Raw genomic sequence first — 26,257 nt, 5'->3', positions numbered from 1 at the left:
CCTAAAATGAAGCAATCATAAATCTAAAGCCCTTTGTTATCTGGTGGATAGTGGTCTCATTGGCAATCATACCACATCGCCTTATTTTTATACAAAATTACGTTAGCTTCATCAGAAAATTTATTTTTCACATTTTTATAAACACTGTAGGATTATTTGCTAATGGCAGAAAAGATCACTAATATTAAAAAAACAAGCGTGTTGGAATCAATATTTTATTTTTATGGTTGCAAATTGAAGAATAATTGTGTGTGACAATTCTATGTGCATATAAATGAATGTCACATTCCCTATAGAATGGTTGATCCTAGGGTTTTCAAATGTATGGTTTATACATAGCACAACAGTCTTGCGTGAATATATGATGTAGCTTTAGATTAAATACTTATGAATTGCATTGCAAAGTGAATATTTACGTTGCACCAAATAAAAAGTTCGCCCGTGTTATTACATACAAAGCCGGCATTTTCATGAAGAGAATAATCATCAGCTTTGTGGTATTCTTCGCCATTTGAATATTTAAATAGCAAATTATATGTTTCGCCGGATATAACTGTTTCTAGGCACACACAAATATGTCGGACATGCACGTTCATATCTCATGTTTCATTCTCGTTCATCCACGGTATTTTATTAAACGCAGAACAATGTAAGATACCAGGATTTTTCATGAATTCCTGCAATCTTACTTGTATAATATTATTCTTTCTATTTTAGATGTTACTATGACTCCGAATCTACAACATTCCAAGTGATTGGATTCCTGCATTTAGATGGCGGGGCACTTTTGCATCGTCTGCCAGGCCATGTCATTGTCCTAGTGGCATAGGTGGGTTTTCGTTCACTTAAACTAAGTTTCTGTATTGTCAATGATTCAGAAACCCATTCAGGATCAATTACAAAATAATCATGTTTTGGTCTATTTGGTAGAAATATTCCTCCGTCATTTGAATTAAAATGAGTGGCAGATTCCGGTCTACTCGAAGTGTCACTGCGTGCTGTTGAGGCCGACCTAGGCACTTTGGAATTATGGGAATGTCTACTTTGATGCCCACTGTTCCCCTGCCCATTGTAAAGTCTCATGTGATTGTTGATGTAGCTTGTATTCGGAACACTTTGACTATACCATTGTTGGCTCGTTTTATTACGTCTTTGAAAGGAGGCACTTTTTGTTGGTGACGGGGATTGGTCGGCCATTCTAGAAACTCCTACAGTTATCCGATTCAATTCAAATACTCTCCCAACGTTTACTTTGTTTAAGTCAAGTGACTTCTTGTTTTTCACCCTAAAAAAGAATTATTTAATATTAATACATGAATATTAAGTTTAAATCTTTACCGTTGATCTAAATCTTTGTAATGGGACAACCATTTGGTATTCAAATTAAGCAGAGTGGGTTTTTTTTTCACATTTGCTAGGCTGGCTTATACATCCTTGACTTTCAAATATTCGGCTTTGAGCGTTCCTGATGAAGGTAAATCCAGAAAAGCGCTTCGGACGCATCACATTTATAAAGTGTTGTTTTCATTTTTTTTAATTTATTTTCGATTTTATACACCATTTCCCCCTGCTTAACATAATGTGGAACGTAATATTCCTCTTGAAAGTTTATTTATTTTCAGGACAGGATTGTCGAATCCTCCGGCTCAACTTGGAAAATCAAATGGTGTCGACTTTACAGCGAAAAAACAGTGCAAATAAACCGCTGCACGAATCACTTTGATCGTACGTTCTTGTGTGTTTCACCTTATCTTTTGGTTTTGCTGTATGTTAATGAAATTATGTCAGTCCGTCTTCAAAACTGTTCCAAAACGGTACATTTTATTTTGTTTTTATATGTTCCACTTACAAAGGCGGATTTAGGGGGTGAGGGTGCCCGGCACCCTTATGGAGCTACATTTATAGTTAACGAAGACCTTTTACCGGACCCCCGGGACATCCTTTTTCAAAATCCTGAATCTGCATCTGACTTATACTGCAACACACCGTAGCTCAGACTGGTTCAAGTATACAATAGATCGATACAACATCAGTAATATTAGAATACATCAAATTAATTCGTTACATTTTCTGCTTCATCACATTCTAAACTGTTAATTACATAAACCTGTCATAAAAAGAATTGCAGTTTACATAGAATTATACAGAATTATATTAATTCATATTACTATACCTGAAACTAAATACATTAGTTTAGAATAAATATAGACATACTTCATATCTTCTTCAGATATATTTGCATCCCTAACTTCATTTATAGCATCTTTTGGTACAAGGACTGGTCTCGTCCTTTCTGATCCTGCAGACTGAATATTTCTTGGTGGCTCAGGGGTCTTCCATCGTTTCAAGCAGGCAGATCTTAAATGCCTTTGCCTATTTTCCGCCTTTTCCTTATCTCTATGGAGTTTGTAGGATCTGAGAGCTTTGTTCATAATATAATCATGTTCATTGTCCAAATCTGCAATTATATATTATTTTATAATACAGACTTACCAGTATAGAACGCTTTCTACTTTATCGTCTGCGACAAGGCAGCCATGACAGTTTGGTAAGGAACAAATCGATAATAAGAGAAAATCCATTACAACCGATCACATCATCATAATTTAACGTCTTATGGCGTGTTTTGATGTGGATATCGACATTTTTTACTGCTATGTACAATCTGATTAGTTGAAAATCTGTAATGAGTTTCTATCTGATTTCTATAACTTATGGTCATTTGAAAGACATTGCTTGAGAATCTGAATGACTATCTGAATCACTATTACAAGCTCTCGAAATGACTTTCTAGACACTGGTTATTATTATTTTTAGAAAGCACACAACAGGCGGGCGGAATCCTGGTAATGGATATTTGTTATTATTTGTATGAATTTCATTTTGCCACTTTTCCCGAAATGTAAATTAACTAATAATTATTGTTCAATTACAAAAGACCGATTAAAAAATGGGAACACATTGGTAGGCTACTTATGCTTTAGTTTTAATATAATATCAGAAAACTAAAGGATTTCTTTTAATCAGCTTTTATTATCACTGTATGAGTTAATCCCGGAATACTGTTTTTCAGTATATTGTGAAAATTATAAGGTTAGCCTGAAATATACATGTCAAAAACTATCAATTATCAAAAACTATCCGATTTATTTTTTGAGAACTTCTTGTTTGGATTACACCAGATGTCCAATTTGTTTTATACGAAACGCGCGTCTGGCGCACTAAATCAAAAACCTAATATCTTTGATAACCAAAAACACTTTATGCCGAAAGTTGGCCCATTGTGATGGGCAAAAACCACCCATATATATCATGGACATTTTTAAGAAAGTTGAAGAAAAAACAATATAGCTATAAATGTCATAAATGTTTGAGGCCAAAGCTTAGCGCGTCAGTTCAATGATACAATTAATTAAACGTTAATTTCGATATGTGTCTGAAACAGACCACGGGTTACAGAAAAGTTGGTATTTTAAAGATTTCCAGGAGCGACCCCAAAATAGTAGTTAAAAATAACATTTCGGCAATTAAAAAACGCTACTATTAAATATCTAATGCACAAGGTTAGGTTATCTAGTCTAGCATGCATGGTAAAAACAGCAATTCGTTATCATTAAGAAGCAAGCTTGTTTAAAGTTTTATAGGCGAGCTTGAAAGGCAAGACTGTTACCGAGACTATTTGGCGGAGACGGTGGCGGTTCTCGATTATCATATGTCATCAATTCTTTTGAAGGAGAGCACAGTTTGATTCCTTCTACACCTCGTATTGGACCTAAATATAGGAAAAGGTACTTTGTTTTGTCTTTGGACAGAACTTAATGAATTAATATGAAATTTCAATACTAGTAGTTTCTATAGGTTTGAATAATTAAATGGCTTATGCACTTTATTATAAAGCATGATAATAAAAAAAAAATGAAAAGAAAACACAACATCTTACTATTGTGGTAATTTAAAAAAAAACCAATACATTTATAGAAGTCATCCTCCTTTAAAACAAAATGTTAAGCTAATGTAAGTTTCGAACCCCTTGTTGGTAATTTTCATAATTTTGTCCGAATATTACTCTTTTTACCATTTTTTTTCTTTAAAAATACGTACCATAGGTATGGGCTACTGGTATTCGAATTGGTCCAATCTGAAGACCATCGGGGGTCTAAAAAAGAAAATGTAATGTTAGTTAATTTCAAAAAGGAAAAGTTTTTAAACCTACCATACGAAAAATGAACTTAAATCATTGCGTACATTACCATTGAAGATATGTCGCAATGTCATAAACTCAGCAACCAACAAAAACCACATCAAACGACACTTACCATCTTACTCGATAATAATTCCGAAGATCATCGCCATTTCACACACCTTCACTGTTTATTCATAAAAAGACAATATGTCAATTGACTCTATAACCAGGTTCAAATACTAACGAATCGAGAAGATTACCGTAGAATGTTAAACCTTTTACCTGAAAATGTCTGTAGTATCAATAAAGTTATGGAATAAATGGTTATAACATTGATTTATTGTTGTCTGCTAAAGAGAAAAAAAAAAACAAATTCATGATATCTTTGATTTCTATGTTGAATTCTTTAATTTCAGGCATTGGCAGCTCTTGTCTTAAATTCAAATAAAGAGACGGTCACTTCAGCCCTTTAAATTCAAGGCAAAAATGGGTACTGGAACAAGTCAAAAGTACCGGACTGAAATGTATTATGAAATTCGAAATTTTCGTGCTTATAGATAACATAAATAAATATGAAGTTGGTCTGTATAAAAATAACCTCATTCCACTTTGTGGTGTTAGACGAATTCCTTCCAAATCTCTTAGTCCCACTACTGAAAACTTCAACGAACAAAAGTACACGGTTTCAAAACATGTCTGTATCATTAAAACATCACGCACATAGATCATCAAAATTATTAATTCGCTTTGAATTACATACATTCCTTTAAAATACTAGTTTGAACAATGTCATATTGAAATAAGGTTTTGAGTAGGCTTGTTATTTCAATACTTCAAACTTAAGCATGAAGTGCAAATCTTGATTTTAAAAAGATTTCAACTTATATAACTATGAGTGTCGATATCAATATAAATAGTCCGCGCACAATCAAATATTTGCTCGGATTCTTTCCAATTCTTCGCAAAACAGTTAAAACTGATATAATTCGGTTCGCTTAAATTCCTAAAGAAAGGCTTAATACACAGAACACAATAGTAATTGATTACAAGAAATAAATAGATGTGGTATGCATTCAATTAATAACTTGATTTACGATGCAAAAGGATTAATAATGTACATTTCATGGTAACGTGAGGGTTATTAATTTGGTTTTTAAATGCGATTAAAATTAGAACGTTGACAAATTAGCATAATCATATGATAAAACATAGACCAAGTAAATAAATATACATACATATCAGACAGTTTGTAAATATAGAGACCCCTTGGTTAGATTTGAATAATGCGAATATTCAGCAAAATTACAGTGAAGAAAATTAAGAAGATTTCAAATTCCCACGATGAAAATGCAGTTTTGCATATTGTTTAAAGTTGAACAGAATTGTTTTGTAGGGGTTTAGAGATTAAATCGGCTGCCCATTAAACAATTATTTCTCACTCTCTCCATCGAATTATCTGTGAAAAATCCAGTTCACCGTGGTGTAGTAACACTGTTTAGGATAATTGTGAACCATTGAATATCTTTCTTTTTTCTTTTGTCCATTGTGCTGTAGGTCTGTCCTTCATTTATCTATGAATAATTATTACCTTCTTCGTATATTCAAATTCTTCTATGTCAGAAACAATTCTAATTTTCAAGACTTAATAAAACATTCGCTGGTTGATCCAACCTTTGATCTCTCATACTGAATACTAACTTCATCATATACTCATACCCTATTTATTACAGGATATCAGTACTGCAAATGCATAGTAACACAGATCAAATTCTGCAGGAGACAATTGTCAAATCCATTGTATTGCAATGGCAATCGCAATAACCAACAAAAACAATTGTTTTGAACGACAATCGGAAACACAGATTCTATTGTATCTGCCCTAGTGATAGCCGGAAATAGGGTGTGCGTTTGGTTAACATCGCCTTCGTGTTGCGTCGTGGTAGTATGCCCGATGGCCATGCCAATTTTTTCTTGAGGTCGTGGGTTCGATCCCGAGCTGCCTGAGTCAAACAAAAGATTTCAAAATTAACATTTGCTGTATTTCAATCGAGCATTTAGGAGGAAGAGAACAGACTAGCCAGCTCGAAGTCAGAATTATGTAGCCAGTTTGGAAATGTGTCATTTTGCAGACTGTTACCTTGTGAGCTAGAACATTAAATTCCGACTCTAAAAGTCTTTCTAGTACAAAGCAGGGAACTATAATTATATATCAATAACATGTTATCGTTCCTGATATAAATGTAATACTTGCCGCTGGACATGTAGTGGGCATCGACCAATCGTTCAGTTTGTAAACACGAGAGATTATAAACTAGATCCTTTGCTAAACTTAAACTCATGCTTAAAATATGCTGGGACGTAAAAAATTTCTTCAATCGATCAAACAATCAATCAATCAATCAATCAATCAATCAATCAATCAATCAATCAATCAATCAATCAATCAATCAATCAATCAATCAATCAATCGTGAGAGAGAGAGAGACAGAGCAATAGTACATATTTTGATTTCCATTTTTACATTAATGTTTTCTGTATAAGAACAACTGACATGTCTTAATCACCAGGAGTAGGCTTTTTAACTTTATCAAAGGTAGATTTCGGTTATTTTTAATAATCAAATACCGAGGTTAGCCAATATACATCGACCTTTAAAACATTAAGGAGTATAACATGAAATAAATGTACCTGTTCAAATTTTCATTTAAATTACAGAGCTATTTTCAACATTACAATTGAAGGATCGTAAATAAGTAATAAAATTGGATTTCATCACGAAGTATATATATTTGAGTAGGTTTTGGGGGAACTAAACACTAGTTATGCCTCGCGAAGATCGACATCTTATAATATACCCAAATAATAATAATGTGTGCCCTTGGTTACAACAGTACATAATGCATTTGTGTCAATTATATTTATCAGTGCAAGTTAAATATAAGATAAAAATGAATATGATATATAATTGGAATGAGTATTGCAACACCTTTTCTTCAAGTTTTGTACTTTTGTGTACAACCTTCTGTTTTTGTTTAACTAGCCGTTGGGGAGTTCACGAGTCGATGTTAATACGGAAATAATTTTTATGTCATAACAGAGTTTTTTTTTCATACGGAAATAATTTTTATGGCATAACAGTTATGCAAATCACCACATAACATTGACATATGCACCACACTCAGGAACAGAATGAAAAAATATTTGGCTTAAAGCTTGACATTGATGGGTTATAACAGACATTTACTTTTGTTTGTCGATACTTTGATTTTTTCAATATGTTGAATGAAAACACATACTTTCGTCATATGTTTCTCATGAACAACTGAACAAAAATTACTTCATATTTGGCCCTAGCTTGACAGTGATGATTTGTAACGTGTGATCTTATACACACCGACATCCTCTTTGTCGATACTTTGAATTCAATTTGCGGGTATGCTTAGCACAACAGTGCGCGCAACTTCCTGTAAATGTGCAATAACATTTTATAGGGTCAAGATTAACTAACCATATAGATGAATAATGATGCATAGGGCCAAGATAAACTAATCCTAAAATAGCATAAAAAATTTTCTATTTTTTTGGGGATCGCATTGTCGAAGCTTGTTTGCCAATTTTGCACCGTTTTATAAGTCTGATATGATTAGTGGGGTTGCAACCTAGCTTGAACTTTCTTAGGTTACCAAATATATCAGCTGAGATGTAATTTTTAAAATCCATAAATCCCGACCGAAGTTAGGTTTCTATGGTTATCCGTGAATTTAGACTTCCATAGTTTTGGATGACCAAAATCAATTTTTGTTTTACTGTAAAATCTTTCGATAATTTTTTAAGATAGTACTAATCTAAAAACACAACATTCTATGCATTTAAACACATTAAACACTCGATGGAAATGTATCGATATAGATTCTACTAATGAATTCAGTAAGAAACAATATTTCTGTATTCAACATTGTAAGTTTTAAACTCAGGCTTGTTTTTTTTTTTATAAATATTGTTTATTTGACAATTACTTATCTCCTGTTATGCAGTTGCAGAATCCGTTTCTCCAAATTTTAATTTATGTACAAATTTCTTAGAATTTTTAGATCAATATGCAACATTGAAGTAAAACATTGGCGTTTTGTATGCAGATTCGCAAAAAGTTCGGTATTTTTCATTGATATCACCAGTTATCGTCGCGTCTTTATTTATAAAATGAAAATCAAGAAAACGCAATGAAAGAAAAGACAATAAAAATAAAATTCTGCTGAAAAGTAGAAAAACCGAATAGAAAAGAACTTACCCATTTCTTTGGCAATCGTTTCCCCCAGTGTGACCAACAATCATAAGATGGATAAACCATCATTTCGTGTTAAATACGATAATCAAACTGTTTTAAATCACAATATTGTTAAAATAAACATTTAAATAACATCCAAAGGTACATGTAGAAAACACCACTTTGTGAATGACTATAATTTGTTGATTCAGCCCTTCAAGTGCAAAGAAACTTGGCAAAGAACAAACACGAGTGGCTATTAATTACAAGATTTTAATAATTAAACACACTGGTGAAAATTTCCATTGTACCTGCTATCTCGTAGGTATTGTAAATTCCAGGGCTTATCTCAGGTAATTAAGAATCGTGGTTATATTTTAACCCCAGCATCAGATGGCCAAAGATTAGGTACGAATTGCTACGTGCATAGATTTCTTTCAGCCATCTGTTCGTTTCAGGCTATGAAATGTACATCTTGAATCTACAAATCAATCTAGAGTGCCATGTTATTTGACGACTTTCGTTAACAAGAGTTTTCATTAATAGTTAATAATAAAAAGTCAATGAGTCAAACATCGAATTTTGCGCGCAGAGGCGGATTTAGGAGGGGTGGGGTGGGGGTTGGGGGTGTTTGGGGGGCAGGGCCCCCCCCCTTTTTGTGGGAAAAAATTTGGTTGATTATATAGGGAATCACTGAAGCATGACTGGAGCGGGCCCCATCTTATGCAGTCAGTGGGCCCCTCTTATGAAAATTTCTGGATACGCCACTGGCGCAGTTATACATATATATTTAAAAAAAATGATGCTAACAATACAATTTTTAAAATTTGGAGTTGTAAGATACTGTTCAATTTATCCACAACTTGACTAGTTTTGGGACGATTTAGAACTGGAAAGTTGACGACAATAGAATATTTTACCCTTTAAGCATCTTTTCTGTTTTGTTCATTCTTTTTGTGTGTTTGCGTGTGTTCTAGAATTGCTTAAAAATCGACATATTAAACATAGTTTCACAACAGAATAACTAGCCGCTTTTGAAAATAAACTGCATTATCATAATGATTTCTTTGATTTTTTTAAGGGATGTAATTTCTTTTGTATATAAGATAAGCTAATAATACTGATATAATAGACAGAGATTATTAAGACGTCGTGCCATTTATATACATCAAAATGAAACATTTGTGGAATAAAAGTTTATCATTATTAACTTATCATATTATATACGTGTGTGTACGTTTTTCAAATTGAATGTATATTGAATAAATCACATTGTTTCGGAGTATTAATTTTGGCATTAAGTTGACAAAGAATAGCAAATGAACTTGATATGAAATTAAATATACTATTGATTAGGGAAATGAATCGAAGTCTTTTTATTTCAATTTTACCACAACAAAAAAGCTTGCTGCTTAGACACTTATTTTTAAAGTACTTATCGTAAGTCATTTCTGTTTCTTTTAATATGAGACAAATCATATGAGCTTAACGTTAGCTTGTGTTCATTTATCAAATGACTATTTTATTATCGTATAGAACATATTTATATTAACAATATATAAATATGTAGTGCATGTGTAAACTATAGGCAATTATGTATGTCGTAATTCGGAGGACACTTTCAACTTCAGAATTTTAATTGGATGCTTATAAATTTGACGACGAGATTCTGATTTAAACCTTCAAAATTAAAATCATTGCTCAACTTGAATAAAGAAGCTAATTATATAAAATTTGGTTTGAAGCTTAAATGTTATAGAGATGTCGCAATAATCTATTGGAAAATCCCAGACCTTACTTAAAACACATGATTATTTTCTACCTTCGATATACTCACTACGAATGTCACAACACACCGTTACGGATTTTGCAAAATAGTCTAGCCTCCTATAAAATCACAATCTTTTGAAGTAACGCAGAGGGTACGTTCTCGTCAAAGCAGGGTTGGTTTTCATTACGAATTAACATATTCTCGACAAAGAAGGGTTCATATTCATAACGCATTAATGTATTCTCATCCTGATAGATATAAGAATATGTGGTATGAGTGCCAATGAGACAACTCTCCATCCAAGTCAAAATTTATAAAAGTAAACCATGATAGGCCTGTAATAATTACCAAGGGACATTAAACACAAACCCACCATCACCAAATGTTATATGTTACATTGTAATGGCTGTTTAAGAAATAAATTGGTGGAGATGAATTTAGTATATTCGAACATCCTAATTAATAGATGCCGTTAAGTCACGCGAATAAGAAGGATCGCACGAAAGACTGATTGACAGAATTGATGCAGCTCCATGCAGACTAACAGGAGTTATGCAAATCCATGGTTCTCATCGAGCACTAAACCTTTACAACACAAACAAGGAAGTTTTGGTCTCCCAGCTGTGTTTACATAACCACCAAAATGACCAGTAGCAAGGATTATTTTCGAAGCGTCTTGAATTGAGATCTAACATATCTTTTAAATGGTGTCATAAACGTATACAAAAAAATCAACACTTTAAACTGAAAAAGTCATAAAAAGACGACCTATAAAACCGCGTTAAGTATGCTGTGTTTGTTGCACAGTAATATTTGAACTGGCAGGAAGTGTTAGTTTTAGTATTAACTTTTCAAAGAAGAATACCAAATAAAACAGATACCTGATCAAATAGTATATTGATTGGGGATCTAGTTGTGGAGATTTCATTTAATATTGGGAAATATACGAGGACAACTTGTGAAGTTATTTGCAGAATATAATTCCTTACATCTAGGTATTAAAGATTTTATCAGGTAAAACTGTGTTGATATTGAACTTTTGTATATTTTAAGATACTCTGCTATTGATTTCTAAACCTTAACATTTACTTACATTACAAAGAGGTATATAACATTGTTACATGTTAGAAAAAAAATAACCCCCATGCAGCTTCCAACATTGTTAACTTTTGATTTTTAATAAAAAAAAAGGTTGTAAATGGTTAGAGAAAAACTTAGGTCTTTTTTATTTTACATTTCCATTCAATACCGGAGTTAAATGAAAAGGCCAGTTTCGAGTTAAACTTGTTCAGCACAACAAGATAAACAAGCTACCATAAAAAAACTTGCTACGGGAGGTCCTTATATGCTTGCCTAGTATAATACGCTTACGCAATGATTCTAGATCTTGGTTGACTACGATGACGTGGGACTTGAAGAACTAAAAAATGACGGAGACAGAGCCTTTAAAGAATCGCCTACCCACTCCACCGAATGAGTTTGTTATAAAGATTCGTGTATGTTCAGATAGCAGTAAACGTTCTCATTACCAGAGTTTGTGAAACTAAGATGACACTCAGAATAATAGACATTGGCTGCGTATTTATACACGCTACACATCCGTGGACGTTCATTCAGGACGGAAACATGCAGTCAAAACAACGATGTTTCTCTAGCTCATCTACTCTTGAAGTTCCTGCATCATGACCAATGATTTTTGCAATCTGACAGAATAATCCATAATGCAATTGAAATCTGATCCTAAAAGTTATCCAGTAGTCACTATTATATTAAGCATGTTTATGTTGTCTTATGTTGCTTTCGAAAGTACAAACGAAAATAAGCATTGAGTTGGTTTATACTTTTTCTATTGATAACATTTTAACTGAAAAAGACGGTATGGAAAGACACAAACCAGTAAAAATAGTACCCAGTAGTTGTTACTTGATAAAATTTCGATTACTAGAAGTTCATTGATGGTCAGTGAAACCTCAAATGGCCAACAGGATTAATAGGAAAGTACCATGCAGACTCGTCGAAATCTAAGAGAAAATACAATCATATACACTTAAACACAAAATGTAATAAAAACAGAAAAAGACGCTTATGAGATTCAAATGTCACCTTAGTAAATTCCGCCTCTTTTGTCTTAATTATATGCTTCTTACCTCCACATCTCGGTATTCCTCTGCTAGACGATACACTGACATCATATTTTGATTAATTTTCCAAATTTTATATTTTTTATATACTTCCTTCTCCTTCTTTGTGTTTTAAATAATCCAACAAACAGACGGATGATTATTTACTGTTGTAATACTTCAAAACGTCAATGCAATTCAGAAATCAACAAATAAGTCAAACTGCTCCAATTGCATTGCATGTTTAAAAACCATTTTCAAATATATGTTAAAATGTATTTCTTTTTCAAAGCATGTTAAATTTTATGTATATCCATCCAGAATACTAATTACAGTATATCCTATTTATTTTAGGATTCAAAACGAATTTCGTATAGACTTATTCATTTGATTTTGATTTTAAATCACCGTATTGACACAAAATGTATATAACTTAAAACGTCATTACGCATGGTTCAGTTTTGAGAGATTATCAAAATAAGATAGAAACTTTTACCGATGACAAAACGCCCTTCACATAACAAATCGATTCGGTTGTGTTTACAGATATATATTAATTTTCTGTAAGATTAAAGAGTCGAAAATTAATCAAAATTTGTCGTCAAGATCTAGTGAAGGAGTTAATCATGTTGAAACGGATTGTAAAGTTACGCTAGGGTACATTTAAAATGCTTGATTGGATAACTTTTCTGGAAATAGCCACCAGTGATTGATTAATGAAACATCTAATTTGAACCATATTTGGACGAAAACTTTGTTCCTGCGGTATTCGATCACATTGGAAATCGAGGATGGATAGACGGCGGATGTTTAAAGTACAAAATTGTTTCAGAAGCTTTTGTCAATTTGAAGCTATAAATAGTTATTTTTATCGTGTATAAAACTATTGTAGTGCAACCCGTCGACGATCTCGCTTATGCATTGTGTTTTACGAGAAGGACATAAGCAACGGTTTTAATTAATGGTCTCTATGACAAACAGCAGGAACAATTAAATGTATATTGAATATCAAGAACGTCAAACAAAATATCACTTAGTACAGTTGAAAAAAATTTAATTGGCAAGGAAACTGGATAGAGAATATATAACCCAAAAAATAACAAGGGCTTACTGATAAGTTAGAAGAAATTTTCTGTCTCTCTAAAACGACCTCTCAAGATTTTTCATTTAATTCAACATGCACAATGCAAACTTTTCGTTATCTATTTGATGTTCCTGGTTCAACCGGAGAGAACATAAGGGTCGACTGTAATGGTAAGGAAATGTGGTCTCTTTTCTACCCCGACAGAACAACCCACTTTATAGAAGAGCGTTTGTCTGGCGCTGTGCGGAATGTATAAATACGAAGCAACACCTAAGTGGATTGAGAGTGTTAGATCTAAAGCCTAATGTAGGGAGAGTACCACGTTTCCCGTACGGGAAAAGATCTTGTATCAACTTTTTAAGGGGTTCGTAGATGCATTGCCAGTTGTAATGCAAAATTTACCCCCCACCCCCTGTCTGAAATACCCTCGTTTCTCATTGAGTGTTAATTCCCCGCATTTTATCCCTGTTAACTCATTTTATAGAACCTACTTATTGAAACAATTGTTGAATTGTTCTTGTGCTGAATATGCATGAAATATATTTGCCACTTAGTTTTAAGCGAAAAGCAATCAATCTATCAACCGGAGGGAAATTGGCGTCAAAACAAATTACAATGTGATATTCTTTTAAGACTAGATATTTATTTTAATCCATTTTGTTTTCTATTTCAAAGCTATGTTTGCTATTTTTTAATATCTTAGGAAAAAAAGAGAAGAAATGAACAGAAAATCATAAGTATTCGATCTGGCTTATTCTATCTTTTCCGACAATTGAAATCATTAGAATTAGCACAATTCAATATCATTTAAAATCAAACGTATCCATTTTGTTGCGATTGAAGTGCATTTGTGGACTTAATCTCCATCAAGGTCAGAGAAGGATGGACAGAAAAAAATACATTTAGGCAAAAAACTAACCAAAGATACCAGCCTATAAGTTTGCATGCCAGACGCGTGTTACGTCTACATAAGACTCCTCCATGACGCTCGAATCATATCAGGTCCAAAGCTAGTCCAAAGCAAATAAGAAGTTGAAGCAAGAGCTGCTGTAACTTTAAGGGACAGTGGCCATAATCATATCTAAAAGCATTTGAGAATACCGAGACACGTGCGGTCTTCATTCTTATATCGAGATATTAATACGTAGCCACGTCCAGTCGGAATGACTACGTGCTAAAAACATACTCATACCCAGTACCGACATATTTGTCAAAAGCTAGAGCTTATAAGAGTTTTCTTTTATGTACGCTCTTAACATATATGCATACTATTGTAAATTTTGATCGAGCAGTCACAGATAAATTTACGGTTTAGAATTTCATGCATTGGTATATAAGGATAATTTGTTTTAAAATTCAAGTTCTTTAAATAAATTATCTCACAATTTTTCACAAGGGTTACAATGAAAAAAAAATGCTATTCATGTTTAACGTCATTATGACTATTACATAATCTTGTTCCCATTTAATTTTTTCTAATCTTTCTGTTTCTTTATTGAAGTTACTGACGCGAAATTTTATAATCGTCTATTTATGAAAATAATCTCTCATCATAAAAAGTCTTCTATACACGATCTAAACTTGGGATATTGTCATTTCTTTTTGATTCAGCCTTTGATTTACTTAGCAAGAATTTACACTGAAAACATAAACTCTCTAAAAGAGGCTTGTATGCTGCCAAAATCTCTTGACAACACCGGAACATATTCTTAGTATACATATGCCAAAGGTATTCTGCCTGGACTTGGTAGCCAACTATTTCACAAAATAGAAAATTTGAAAGAAGTTAAACCACTCAAAATTTATTATAAGAAAGTGACCACAACCACGAAATTATAAATGGTAGACATTTTAGAATTTCTACAGATGATAGACTTTGCAAACTATGTCATAGTCTTGAAAACCAGAATCATTTCCTCTTAAAGTGTTATATGAATAAGAAATTAAGATTAGATAAAAAAAAAAAGGCTGGAAAAATGAATTTATGTCACTTCCAAAAAAGATATTGAATTAGTAAACGCTTTGTCAAAAGAACTTGTTAAACTAGTCGGCTTTTTTTCGAAGCAGGCATTAGAACTGGTCAGTTGTACAATTCCCGTCTGGTAGACAATCTGGATTAAAAAAGAGCATAATTTGCTGTTCATGATGTATAAATACACAGCCACATGTATTTGGAATGGGAAGAAATAGATTCGATGTCCCGTGTTGCAAGAGTTCAACGCTCTCTGCATGTTACATAATACCTACAACTATTTAATGGGTCCAAAATGACCTGCTGTAAAGCAAAATTTCTACCCTTAATAACTTAATAGGCCTAGATTTGCTTTTAACAATTTCATGTTACTATTATGTTCAACAACCACTTATCTATACTTTTCCACACATTCATCTGTCAATCATTGATCATTACCTTATTTTATTAATTGCAAACCAGCAAGGGATTTGATTAAAAAATATCTATACCATATGTGGCAGTCCAAATTTCCGATCCTTCTTTCCAGTCAAACCATTTTGTAAAACCCACCTTATTGAGTAATTATTTGATTTGTTTTCGTCGTCGATGCTTGCAATATTTGCCACTGGAAGTTCAGCAAACCAATTTTTGTGGAAAATATACTTTTTTAACAATTTTATTTTAGCACTTGTCCATATTTTTTTAATTGATGCGGCAAATATAAAAATATCAGTTATGTGAGTTCTTGAAAAACGGGCAAGAAAAACAACGTTTAAGTTCCTATAAGAGAGAAAATAACAAAGGTCATAATCAAATATTAAAAAGCGAACAACTTTGACAATATCGAGAAAATCACTAAAGAATTAAAAAAATGTCATGTTCCTGACATGGTTTTGACATTCTCTAAAGGAAAATGGGAGAATGACTATATATGTTTACTAGGTTATCAAAACAACATCAGTACTTTTGATAAATGAAAAATAATTAGCATTTCAAACAATTACTGATTTTTATCGCGTTTCCTTAGCAGAAAATTACTTTAAAGATAACACTTTGACAACTTCAAATCTTTCAGTTTTTTTAAAAGGTATGATTTCAGATTAAACTAATATTTCATTTTCTATATATCTAATTTCACAACACTCTGACCAATATTTGTGTTATTAAAAGTCACTTGAAACTTTTGTACTATAAGAGTGTAAAAATATAAATGCCATTCATTATTCAAACCTCAAATTTCATGTGACCTTGTTTTCGTTCAAAGCTTGAAACTCATTAAAAAATATACTTTGGACCACCTAAAGATGTTGAAAATTCAAAACACAAGAATATTGATTAATATACTGCAATATATATATATATATATATAGTTTTAGTTCTGATATATTTGCAACTGCTTTATCATATGGTGAATTATCTAAGTAAGTGCGAAAGTTCACTTTACACTCGTTTAAAGATATACATATATATGCATCAATTTTAGTAAAAAAAAATTATAGGCCTTATAAAGCCGTTAATCATGTATAAACTGTTGCCAAAGTTACATTGGTCCCTACGATAATCTCTGATAAGAGAAGATGGATACATCAACATACAATGTAATTAAATACCTGTGACCCTATAGGGAACGTTCATTTGCACAATATTCGAGTTTTTCATTCCTATATTCCTACATATTATTACATAATTTCTACAGCACAACAATTAACTGTTCAATCAGATGACCACGGTGAAATAAGACCAAATCTCTCGGGTTTTAACACTACAAAAGAAGAGACGGGAGATATAAAGGGAACATTCAAAACTCATAAGTCGAGATAAACTGGCAAAGCCATGGCAAATAAACGAAAGACGACGAAAAGTCAAACAGTCCACAAAACACTACATAGAAAACTAAAGACGGAATAACACGAACCCTACCAAAGTAGGGCTGATCTCATGTGCTCCAGAAGGGTGAGCAGATCCTTCACTACTAGTTGCACAAGTCGTGCTTCTCATTGTAAGTACAAATTTGGTTATGTCACATTTAGGGAAATGAACGGAGATGTGCTAATCAAATTTATCACTGGAGATAAGCTCTAACAGCTAGCTATAAAACCAGGTTTAATCCTCCATTTTCTACATACGGAAATGCCTGTACCAAGTCCGGAATATGACAATCGTTTTCCATTCGTTTGATGTGCTTGAGCTTCTGAATTTGTCATTTGATAAGGGACTTTCCGTTTTGAATTTTCCTTACAGTTCGGTATTTTGGTTATTTTACATGTTGACAAAGTAAATAAATGTAACGATTCCGAGTGGATATGTGTTTTTAAAATCTCAAATATCATGTAACCGCGTTCTTGCTTAAAGTTTGAAAATGATTAAAATTTAAATCATTTGTACCACCGAAAGAGTTGTCAGATAAACTCTAGTTTATTAAATGTAATTAACCACTTAAATGAGGACGCAGTTGTAGCTTTGATGTGCCACTGAAGAGCTGTTTTCAAAAGATTTAACATTGTTTGGGCTAAATTTTAGACGCAGTATATATTCCATTTCACACATAATTAATGAATACACACCATCTCAATGATAAAAGTCTACTTGTCATGAGCTTTTAATAGGTATTATGATCAAAGCTCACAAAATGACATCGCAGCCCCTTTTAAAGTCCATGAATTGCAAAAGGATATTCAAAAAATAATTTGGACCAAAACAGAATAAAAGATGCACAATGGCATTACATGGTTGAGGTTCTAAAATGGTTACATTAAATTATGATTCGGGATTTAAGAGGAGAAGTCAATACGAGTCGCTCAGTGTGTACTATAGTGTGCTGAAATGAAGTCTATGTCATCCCAAAAATCATTCAGATTAAGAAATGAAAAAGGAGGTACAAAAAAAAACATTTTTGAGTATGATTCTTTGAAATTTTCACAAACTTCTGCCATGCAATTTAGCAGCAGTTGCGGATAAATACTGGGACAGAAGGACAAATTTCTAAACAAATGTTCAATTTATAGACAAAGCACAGCTCTAAACTGTAAACTACATTTGGGTAGATTCTAGCAAATTTTTAGTATTTATTACAAAAAATGTAAAAGTTTCTTTCCTACTTTAAACCTAAATTATGTTTGAAGTAAAGCTTCTTATTGTCTTAAAGATACAGATTTATTTATTTCATTCAAAGATATTCTTTGCTAACAACTTTTTTAAAATGTGAGTTGTTGATGCTTTTATCTGTTGTGTATCAAGTACCTAAGAGATCTCCAGCAACAATTTTGAAACTAACCAAACATGAATGATAATTACACAAAGGTTCACGTTAGATCTCATAAAACCACATCTAGAGTTATTACAGTACATGGTATAAAATTATTATCAAATTCTATTAGCAGGCTTGGTAAAAATATCAGAAATATTGATGATATGTTCTTATAGACACGTTTTTTTCATCTTTGTCATTTCAACTCAAATTTCTAATTGTATGTTCAACACAACTGTTAGTTTTTTTGTTCATTTGAAACGAACAAATTAAAAAAACCCAGATTTGAATGTAACACATAGTATCGTTATCAATTCGAAACTGATAAGAAATATACCTGGTTAGTGTTGAGAACACTAAATTCCATATTAACAGTGAGGAGCAAAATACTGATTAAATTTTAATTCACCATTTTAGTCGATCGTCAAGTTTTGTATTTAATGAACTGTCTTTGCTGAATGTGCCAGCTTGCTACATATTGAACCTCTATTGTAATAATTATATGTTTTGAGCATACGTTTTAAATAAATGCTATGTTTTCCATTGGCATATGAAAAGTGTCACAATGATGAAACCTTTTTTTGACAAAAGGTTTACGATCGTGTCCGTCCAACTTCGGAGGGGTGGTAATCATATCAAAATACTCTCTTTATATTTACCAAATATGTTAATAATAAGGATTTATGTTAGTTCTATTAAAGTGAATATAAATGAAGTTTTTCAATGGAAATATTTAATATTTAATCCAGAAAAAATATCTAGACGGTTTTTTGAAACGTCCTTTCACGATAAAATAATCGGTGATTGTCGCCATAGCCAAGTGGAATGGAGCAATTTTCTTAGTATCTTCAATAAAATGTTCAACCATGGAAGTATTATATTGATAACATGGTTCAACCAAGTCAAGCTATCATTTCAGTGTATCTTGCTATTACTTTCACAATCTGTCATTGGGAGCAGGTTATATATACCATGGGTATAGGAACAATTGACAATTTTCTCTGTACATACTAGTACCTCAATAAAATATTCAAAATCGGAAAGTTGTTGAAATAGGGTGGAATTTGAAAATTAAAGAATCTAGATAATTTGCCTACAGTTTTCCAAAATTTACACATATCTACCCAATGCTGTTTAAAACAATTGTGTTTACGATACTACACAATTCATGTTTTATTGTATGATTTTGCATTAAAAAGGCGGAAGATATGAAAGGGTCAAATTTTGGAACAAGTTTTTGAAAATAGACCGAGTTAATCAAAATTTGGGAGATTACCTCTTGTTCTTACTGAAATATGAAACAGAAACGATTCATTCGATAACAATATAATAAATATATACGAAAGAACAATCTGTGCTATAAATTCACAGGTAAATAAGTTGTGAATCAAAGTTTAACAAATTCAAGGTATTAACCGTTTTTGTACATCTTTTCACCAATGTGTTGTTTTTCACTTGCATACTTAAAATTTGGCATTACAACCGCTGAACTGCTAACATTAATGTAGAAGTCTATTGTGTATTGCATGTCGAATAAACAAAATTAAACTGTTCTTCATTTTTCGAAAGTTTTTCTTAATTTCGCAAAGGATAGAACTACCAAATCCACATGTCTACGGAACTCATACGCATGGGGCTACTATTCTGACGCCTAAAACTATGTTTACCTTTTATACCTAATGGATTTATTTAAAAATAAAGGAAGATGAGACGATTTATCTTTTTTATTACATTTTTTAAGCTTTTCGTCAATAGTCTGATTAACAAAATTTGAAAGGCGTCTGACGTATATCCTTTTGATTAGAACATTAATTTGATATATTTAATACTTTAGTCTATTTATAATCAATAATTGCAGAAAAAATACTATGATATCCCGAGTAATTTAACAGATAGCTTTTAATAAGAACTGAAAGACGTCTAAAGCAATTTTTTTATGGAAACATTAATTTATAATTTAAATACATGTACATATACATGACTTTTTGTACTCTATTATACGAAGGGGATATTTAAAACGACATACGTAGGAGAAAATTGAAACGACATACGTAGGGGATATTTGAGACGAAAAATCAAGACAACGCCAGAAAGCGAAAACAACACAGAAGTACATCGACAGAGACTAAATACGCAAATAACATTCTATGATTCAAGGTTTGGGTTTAAATTTTAAAACCAAACTTTCATAAATGTTAGAACCGAATAGAATTACAACTACAGGTACAAGATAACAATTAGCACGCATTTGAAAATGAAGGTAGTTCATTTTTTAGATACTGTCATCCTTTTGTACTAAACTCTTTGGGGATTGGACTTAGATACTCCAAACAAAACTGTCATTAAATTAAGATAAATGTGTTTATAATTTCAAAATGATCCATGGGCATTTTTCTCAGTTCTTTTTTCCCTATGTAAGTTTAGCATCACGGTAACCTGATCCTATACTGTTTACCCTGATTATATATATAACAATTATTTAAACAAGATTTTATCATAAATAAAGATAAAAATGTCAGAAACAAGATGCAATTTGTAATTTTCCAATGAAAGGGTATACTTTTTTTTTTAATTCTCGGGAAACCAAAGTACTGTCAGAGAGTTTACGAAAATAGTACTGTTTGAACATTTGGAAAATGATGAAAAATAACAGATAATCCTTTAGTGTTTTAGTGTTATTGCCTAGCGTGGTGCCACTTGTATCCTTTCTCTGTGAATTCAATTGGGTTGGGCCATTTTGATAGATGCACTGCAAAAGACAGTAAGTATTTGTCTCGCTAATGGAATAAAAAGAATAAAATTAATTAACTTACCACTTTCAATTGTTCAAGCCATTTTGAATATCTGTCCCTGCATAACAGAGGCGGAAAAGACATCTCAACACAACCATCCATATTTACAAGACAATGACAGTCTCGAAAAATTAAGATTACATTCAAAGAACGAAATCAATATTTCATGTGATAAATAAAGAAAGTTTGTACATGTATATTGCAAGTATTACGTCCAACAAAACGTTCTTTTATAACATAAAAGTTTGGATATTGATTAGGAATATAACCGTTAGAAGTTCCTTTGTTGAAACTTATTCATTTAAAATCCATTTCGATGTTTATATTTATGGGGACATGTCTTATTTGATATACAAATATTTAGAAGTTTAATTAGCATTTTCAGCTAAAGTGTTCTGAAAATTAAGAAATACAATTTTAACATGACAAATAGTTTTAATCGAGCGATCTCGTTTACTAATTATTCAACGTAGTCGACTTTAAAAGGTTTGTAGACAGGTATACACCTAGACGTATAGTTCAAAGCAGTTAGAGCTATTTCTTACTTGATTATGTAATAAAATTTTGACGAGAAAGTAAGATATTGTGCAAAAATTTTCTGATACGAGCGAAATACCTATGTTCGGTGAATTTCCATCCAAATACTAATTTCAGGAATGATTCAACTTTACAGAGTACTAGACATCATATAATCATTCATGATCAGTACTAAATTCAGGCCTCTACAATAACTTTTTTTTAAACTTGCCCAATAGGACAAGTACATACCAAAACTAACTTGTCAGAATGGAATTGTAACTTGTATTTTTAGTTGATTCAATGAACAAAATGAATTAAAACAATAGAACAGAATTTGATTTATATCTCTTGTTATAATTTTCAAAAATATGAGTCGGAGAACAACTGAATCTAGTCACGTCACATGACTTAGGTTCTAGTTTTCATTAATGCCAAAGTCTCATTAGACTCTGCACATGAGGCACAGTCTGTTCAAGCCTGTCAGTCTACACTTATTTGGTTTGTATCCTGGTCTTTTATGATTAATGCCTTACTACAATTAGCTTTGTTTTAATATATTAAAATGTTTATTCAAACGCAATCAAGTATTGCTTTGTCTACATATGACCAAATACGATTTTATGAATTTTATGGTCAATAATTTCTTCATTTTTATTTATAAATTGTTTTTTTTCATTAAGATTTATCATATTTGTTATAAAGAAACAGAATAAGGTAGGGAAACGAGTTACTGGTTTGTCTTGGTCCCGAAATGTCTCCGTCTATCAACATGAAGCCGATTCGATTCGTTTCTGTGCCAGTGCCGAACTGTCTGGTTACCTTATCTACACGGCCGCATCGCTGATTCCGATCGGTAAGACTGGTTTCCGAGAAAAGTATACTGCGTTTTATCTGACAAGTGTTATAATTTATCTCACAAAGAACCAGTTTTCAAGTTTCAAGTCAACATGTCAAATCAATATTTGTTTTTATCTTCCTTTCTTGTTTTTTGTTTATGACTTTGATCATCAAAATTGGATTTAATTTATTTTCTACAGAATGATTTTTCTTGTCCCATCGGACAAGCTCGATATGGCTTTTACTTGCCCGACCTTTTTTTCCTCTTGTTCCGGACAATCGGACAAGCGTTATTGTCGAGCCCTGAAGTTACGTATTAAAAAGTGTCTTGTGACAAAACATAGACTTGCTCATTTCCTTGGAGATTAGAGGATGATAAATGGCACAACCATATTAAAAATACATAAAAAAAGTAATTTTAACCCCGCAAATCATTTTCGTTTTTCATTTTTTTTGGTGGTGGTGGTGGGGGGTATATAGGAATCAGTCCGTCTTGTCTGTTTGTTCGGACCAACTTATTTATCCTTTGTTTGATTCATTTCAATCTTTGTAGAATAAAAGAACAGGATACACAAACATTACCATGTGCAGGAATTTTATTATAATATAAGAATGAGATATGTGGTATGGATGCCAACGAGACAACTCTCCACCAGAGACCAAAATGACAGAGAAGTTAAAAACTATAAGTCACCGTACGGCCTTCAACCATTAGCAAAACCCGTACCGCATAAAAACCTATAAAAGGCACCGAAATGACAAATGTAAAACAGTTCAAACGCGAAAACTAACGGCCTGATTTATGTACAAAACAATAAATCAAAAATAAATATGATATACAGCAAACAAACGACAACCACTCCTGACTCCTGACTTGGGACAGGCACAAACAGAATATGTGCGGGGTTAAACATGTTTCGTTTATCCAGAATTATGCGACTTTCACCTTAAGCGCTGGAAAATTACTACTATGTTAAATCATGATATACAGATGTTCATGTGGATAGGATGTTTCGGTCCATTGAGTTTCTTTTAGTTATGCCCATTTGAAATTAGAAATTTTGGCAAAACCGATCTTGTCATCGCAACTTCTCCTAGATGATTTATCTTATCTACAAAAAAACTTAGTATATTGTTAGATCCTAATACGCAGGTGGCATGTAAGTAGAATGTTTTAGTCCAATGAGTTTTATTAGTTATGCCTTATTATTTGCATCGAAACACTGCCATTCAGACTTCGAAAGATAGTTAAAGGGGAACACGCATCTGAGACCACATCCAATAAAACACAAGAAAAAAGTCAAAATTTTTATTATCAACTTCCTTGACTCGCTAGTATTTTAAAACGTCGATCCACGATACGGTAGTATTAGTCCAGCTTCGTGGACAGTTTCAGTTTTATTAAAATAATCGATAGTTGCCAAGAACATTCCATCCCCCGAAGGTCCATCTTGTGAAAATGTTTGCAGGGTAGCATCATGCATATGTAATGCCGACTGTAGCTACCTGCTATCTTAGCTTTTTTGTGTTTTAAATGTTGCAAAGTCAAAACTACTGCTCTTACCAATCATTTCTCTTGTTCCAATGACATTTCAGCTTAACGCCTTTTACCTGCCTATCCAATAGATTTATCGTTTAATTTGTAATCGTCCTTAATATGCTTGAAATGTTAATTTTTGGAGATTAACGGCATACGACACAGTTTTGATCCCACGGTGATTTTTTTACGAAAATTTGCATACAAGCTATTTTTCAATTAGTCAATTTAAATATGTAATAAAAATATACCTCCATGTGCTAAATTTAGAGATAAATGGGGTCGAAATTTTAGACATTTACTTAAAATTTCGGTTTCTTGGACATTTCTTTCCTTTGGACAGACATACCTAACATTTTTGTTTCCAAAGATAAACACATGCGGATTTTTGTAAAAAGACCAGAAATATCTTCTTTACTAATTTGTGTAACAACCCTTTGTAAATTATTCATTCTTAATAAATTCTCATGATTTTAGAAAAAACGGCATTTTTTCGTAGCACATTTATCTCATTTAAAAAAAATTCATCGGTGATTTTTTCATGACAATTGGAACAAATAATCTTTATACAGTATCAATTCAAATGTCATTTTAAAAAAGAGGGGTCCATGTACTCGTTTTTAAACTAATGACTAAAATCACTCGAAACATGCATCGTTTCCCAATATGTTGCAGTTTGACGGTCGCGAAAAATAACATTTTACGTTAGCAACGTCATTACCTCCCCTGTAACTGTATCGTATGCCCTTAAAAGCAAACAACCAATCAAGAAAATATTCCGAAAGTTAGGCATGAAATTGTAGAGTTTCCTCCCATTGATTACATTTATAGTATAAACTAGAGAAACAGGTAAAGGTGGAAATAAAATACAATGATATTTTACCAATTTTAAATATTTGAACTATAACTTAATTTTTTCGATCTACATCATGTCTAATGAATAAATGTACAAACAATTTTAGGACAAGAACATAAGATCTGAATTGTGGAGGATAACTATGTGTTAGTAGCCTCTGATTTGGCCATCGAAGAAATGTGGACAAATCAGTAATATATCAGGACACATAATTTCTTTTACCGGAAAAGAATGATTTTCTGTCGAACACAATTACATGGAATAAGACCAGTGTCAATGGTCAGTGTGAGTAAAATGAGATATGGGATGTACGTCAATGAGACAACAGCCAAATGACAAACATAAACAAAAGAAATAAAGATGGTACCACACAGTCTTCAATAATAAACACGTGACTCTACAAATTTTCAAGCTCTAAATCGTACCGGGTGTATCAAAGTTGTAAATAAACTTAAGGTTTATGACCCCTTCTGTAGCAATGTGAGTTATGAAATTTTCAAACTGCAATAGTATCAAAACAACAAAAAATAATGAATAATAGAGATGGGCCATTTTGTACATATACCAAGTGGAAACTTCATGCAAAGCATCATTATTTATTGTTTCATTGCATTTAATAGAAAAAGGGGATTTTCTATAAAATTTCCATATGTTTAGCATTGAATCAAGACAAGGGTACATAATCCTTAACAGGATCAGCCACAGATATGCCGAACATGTAGTAAGACATGATAAAAACTACTATTGATCCGTTTCTGAACTAGTATACATTATTGTTTAGGGGCCAGCTGAAGCCTGACTCCGGGGGCGGGATTTCTCGATGTGTTGAAGACCCATTGGTGGCCTTGAACTGTTTTCTGCTCTTTGGTCAGGTTGTTGTCTCTGACACATTCCCCGTTTCCATTCTCAATTGTATTCTCTTTTTAATCTCAATCTGTACTTTCAACAACACGTCCATAGAAGATTATACAATAACAACCAGTACGGGAAAGGCTATTAAATATTTTGTATATATTTAGAGTTCATGTGGTTCCTTCAGCTTATGTTTGTTAAATTGATTCGTGTTTTTTAATCGTTTGACGAGATTTGTACA

The 26,257-nt window shown here is 32.4% G+C and overlaps 1 protein-coding gene across 7 annotated transcripts in view; it reads right to left on the bottom strand.

Moving 5' to 3' along the window:
- Positions 1-201: 201 nt before the first annotated feature.
- LOC127735060 (uncharacterized) overlaps positions 202-26,257 on the bottom strand; it is an 88,601-nt gene continuing 62,545 nt past the window's right edge. The window contains exons 1-5 of one of the 7 annotated variants that reach the window (XM_052245150.1): positions 21,437-21,750; positions 4,102-4,156; positions 3,671-3,772; positions 2,215-2,458; positions 202-1,285 (exon numbers count right to left, since the gene is read on the bottom strand). In XM_052245150.1, the coding sequence (XP_052101110.1) occupies positions 724-1,285; positions 2,215-2,458; positions 3,671-3,772; positions 4,102-4,156; positions 21,437-21,517 (1,044 nt within the window). In that variant the 5' untranslated portion in view covers positions 21,518-21,750 and the 3' untranslated portion in view covers positions 202-723. Of the gene's footprint in view, positions 1,286-2,214; positions 2,459-3,670; positions 3,773-4,101; positions 4,157-8,471; positions 8,673-12,365; positions 12,829-21,436; positions 21,751-26,257 lie in introns of those variants that run through there. The other 6 variants (XM_052245153.1, XM_052245151.1, XM_052245152.1 and 3 more) reach the window with 6 other exon arrangements.

The sequence above is a fragment of the Mytilus californianus genome, unplaced genomic scaffold, assembly GCF_021869535.1.
Source record: "Mytilus californianus isolate M0D057914Y unplaced genomic scaffold, xbMytCali1.0.p SCAF_3, whole genome shotgun sequence".
Lineage (NCBI taxonomy): Eukaryota > Metazoa > Mollusca > Bivalvia > Mytilida > Mytilidae > Mytilus > Mytilus californianus.
Note: the sequence above shows the minus strand (reverse complement) of the source record. Positions and strands in the feature narration are given on the sequence as shown.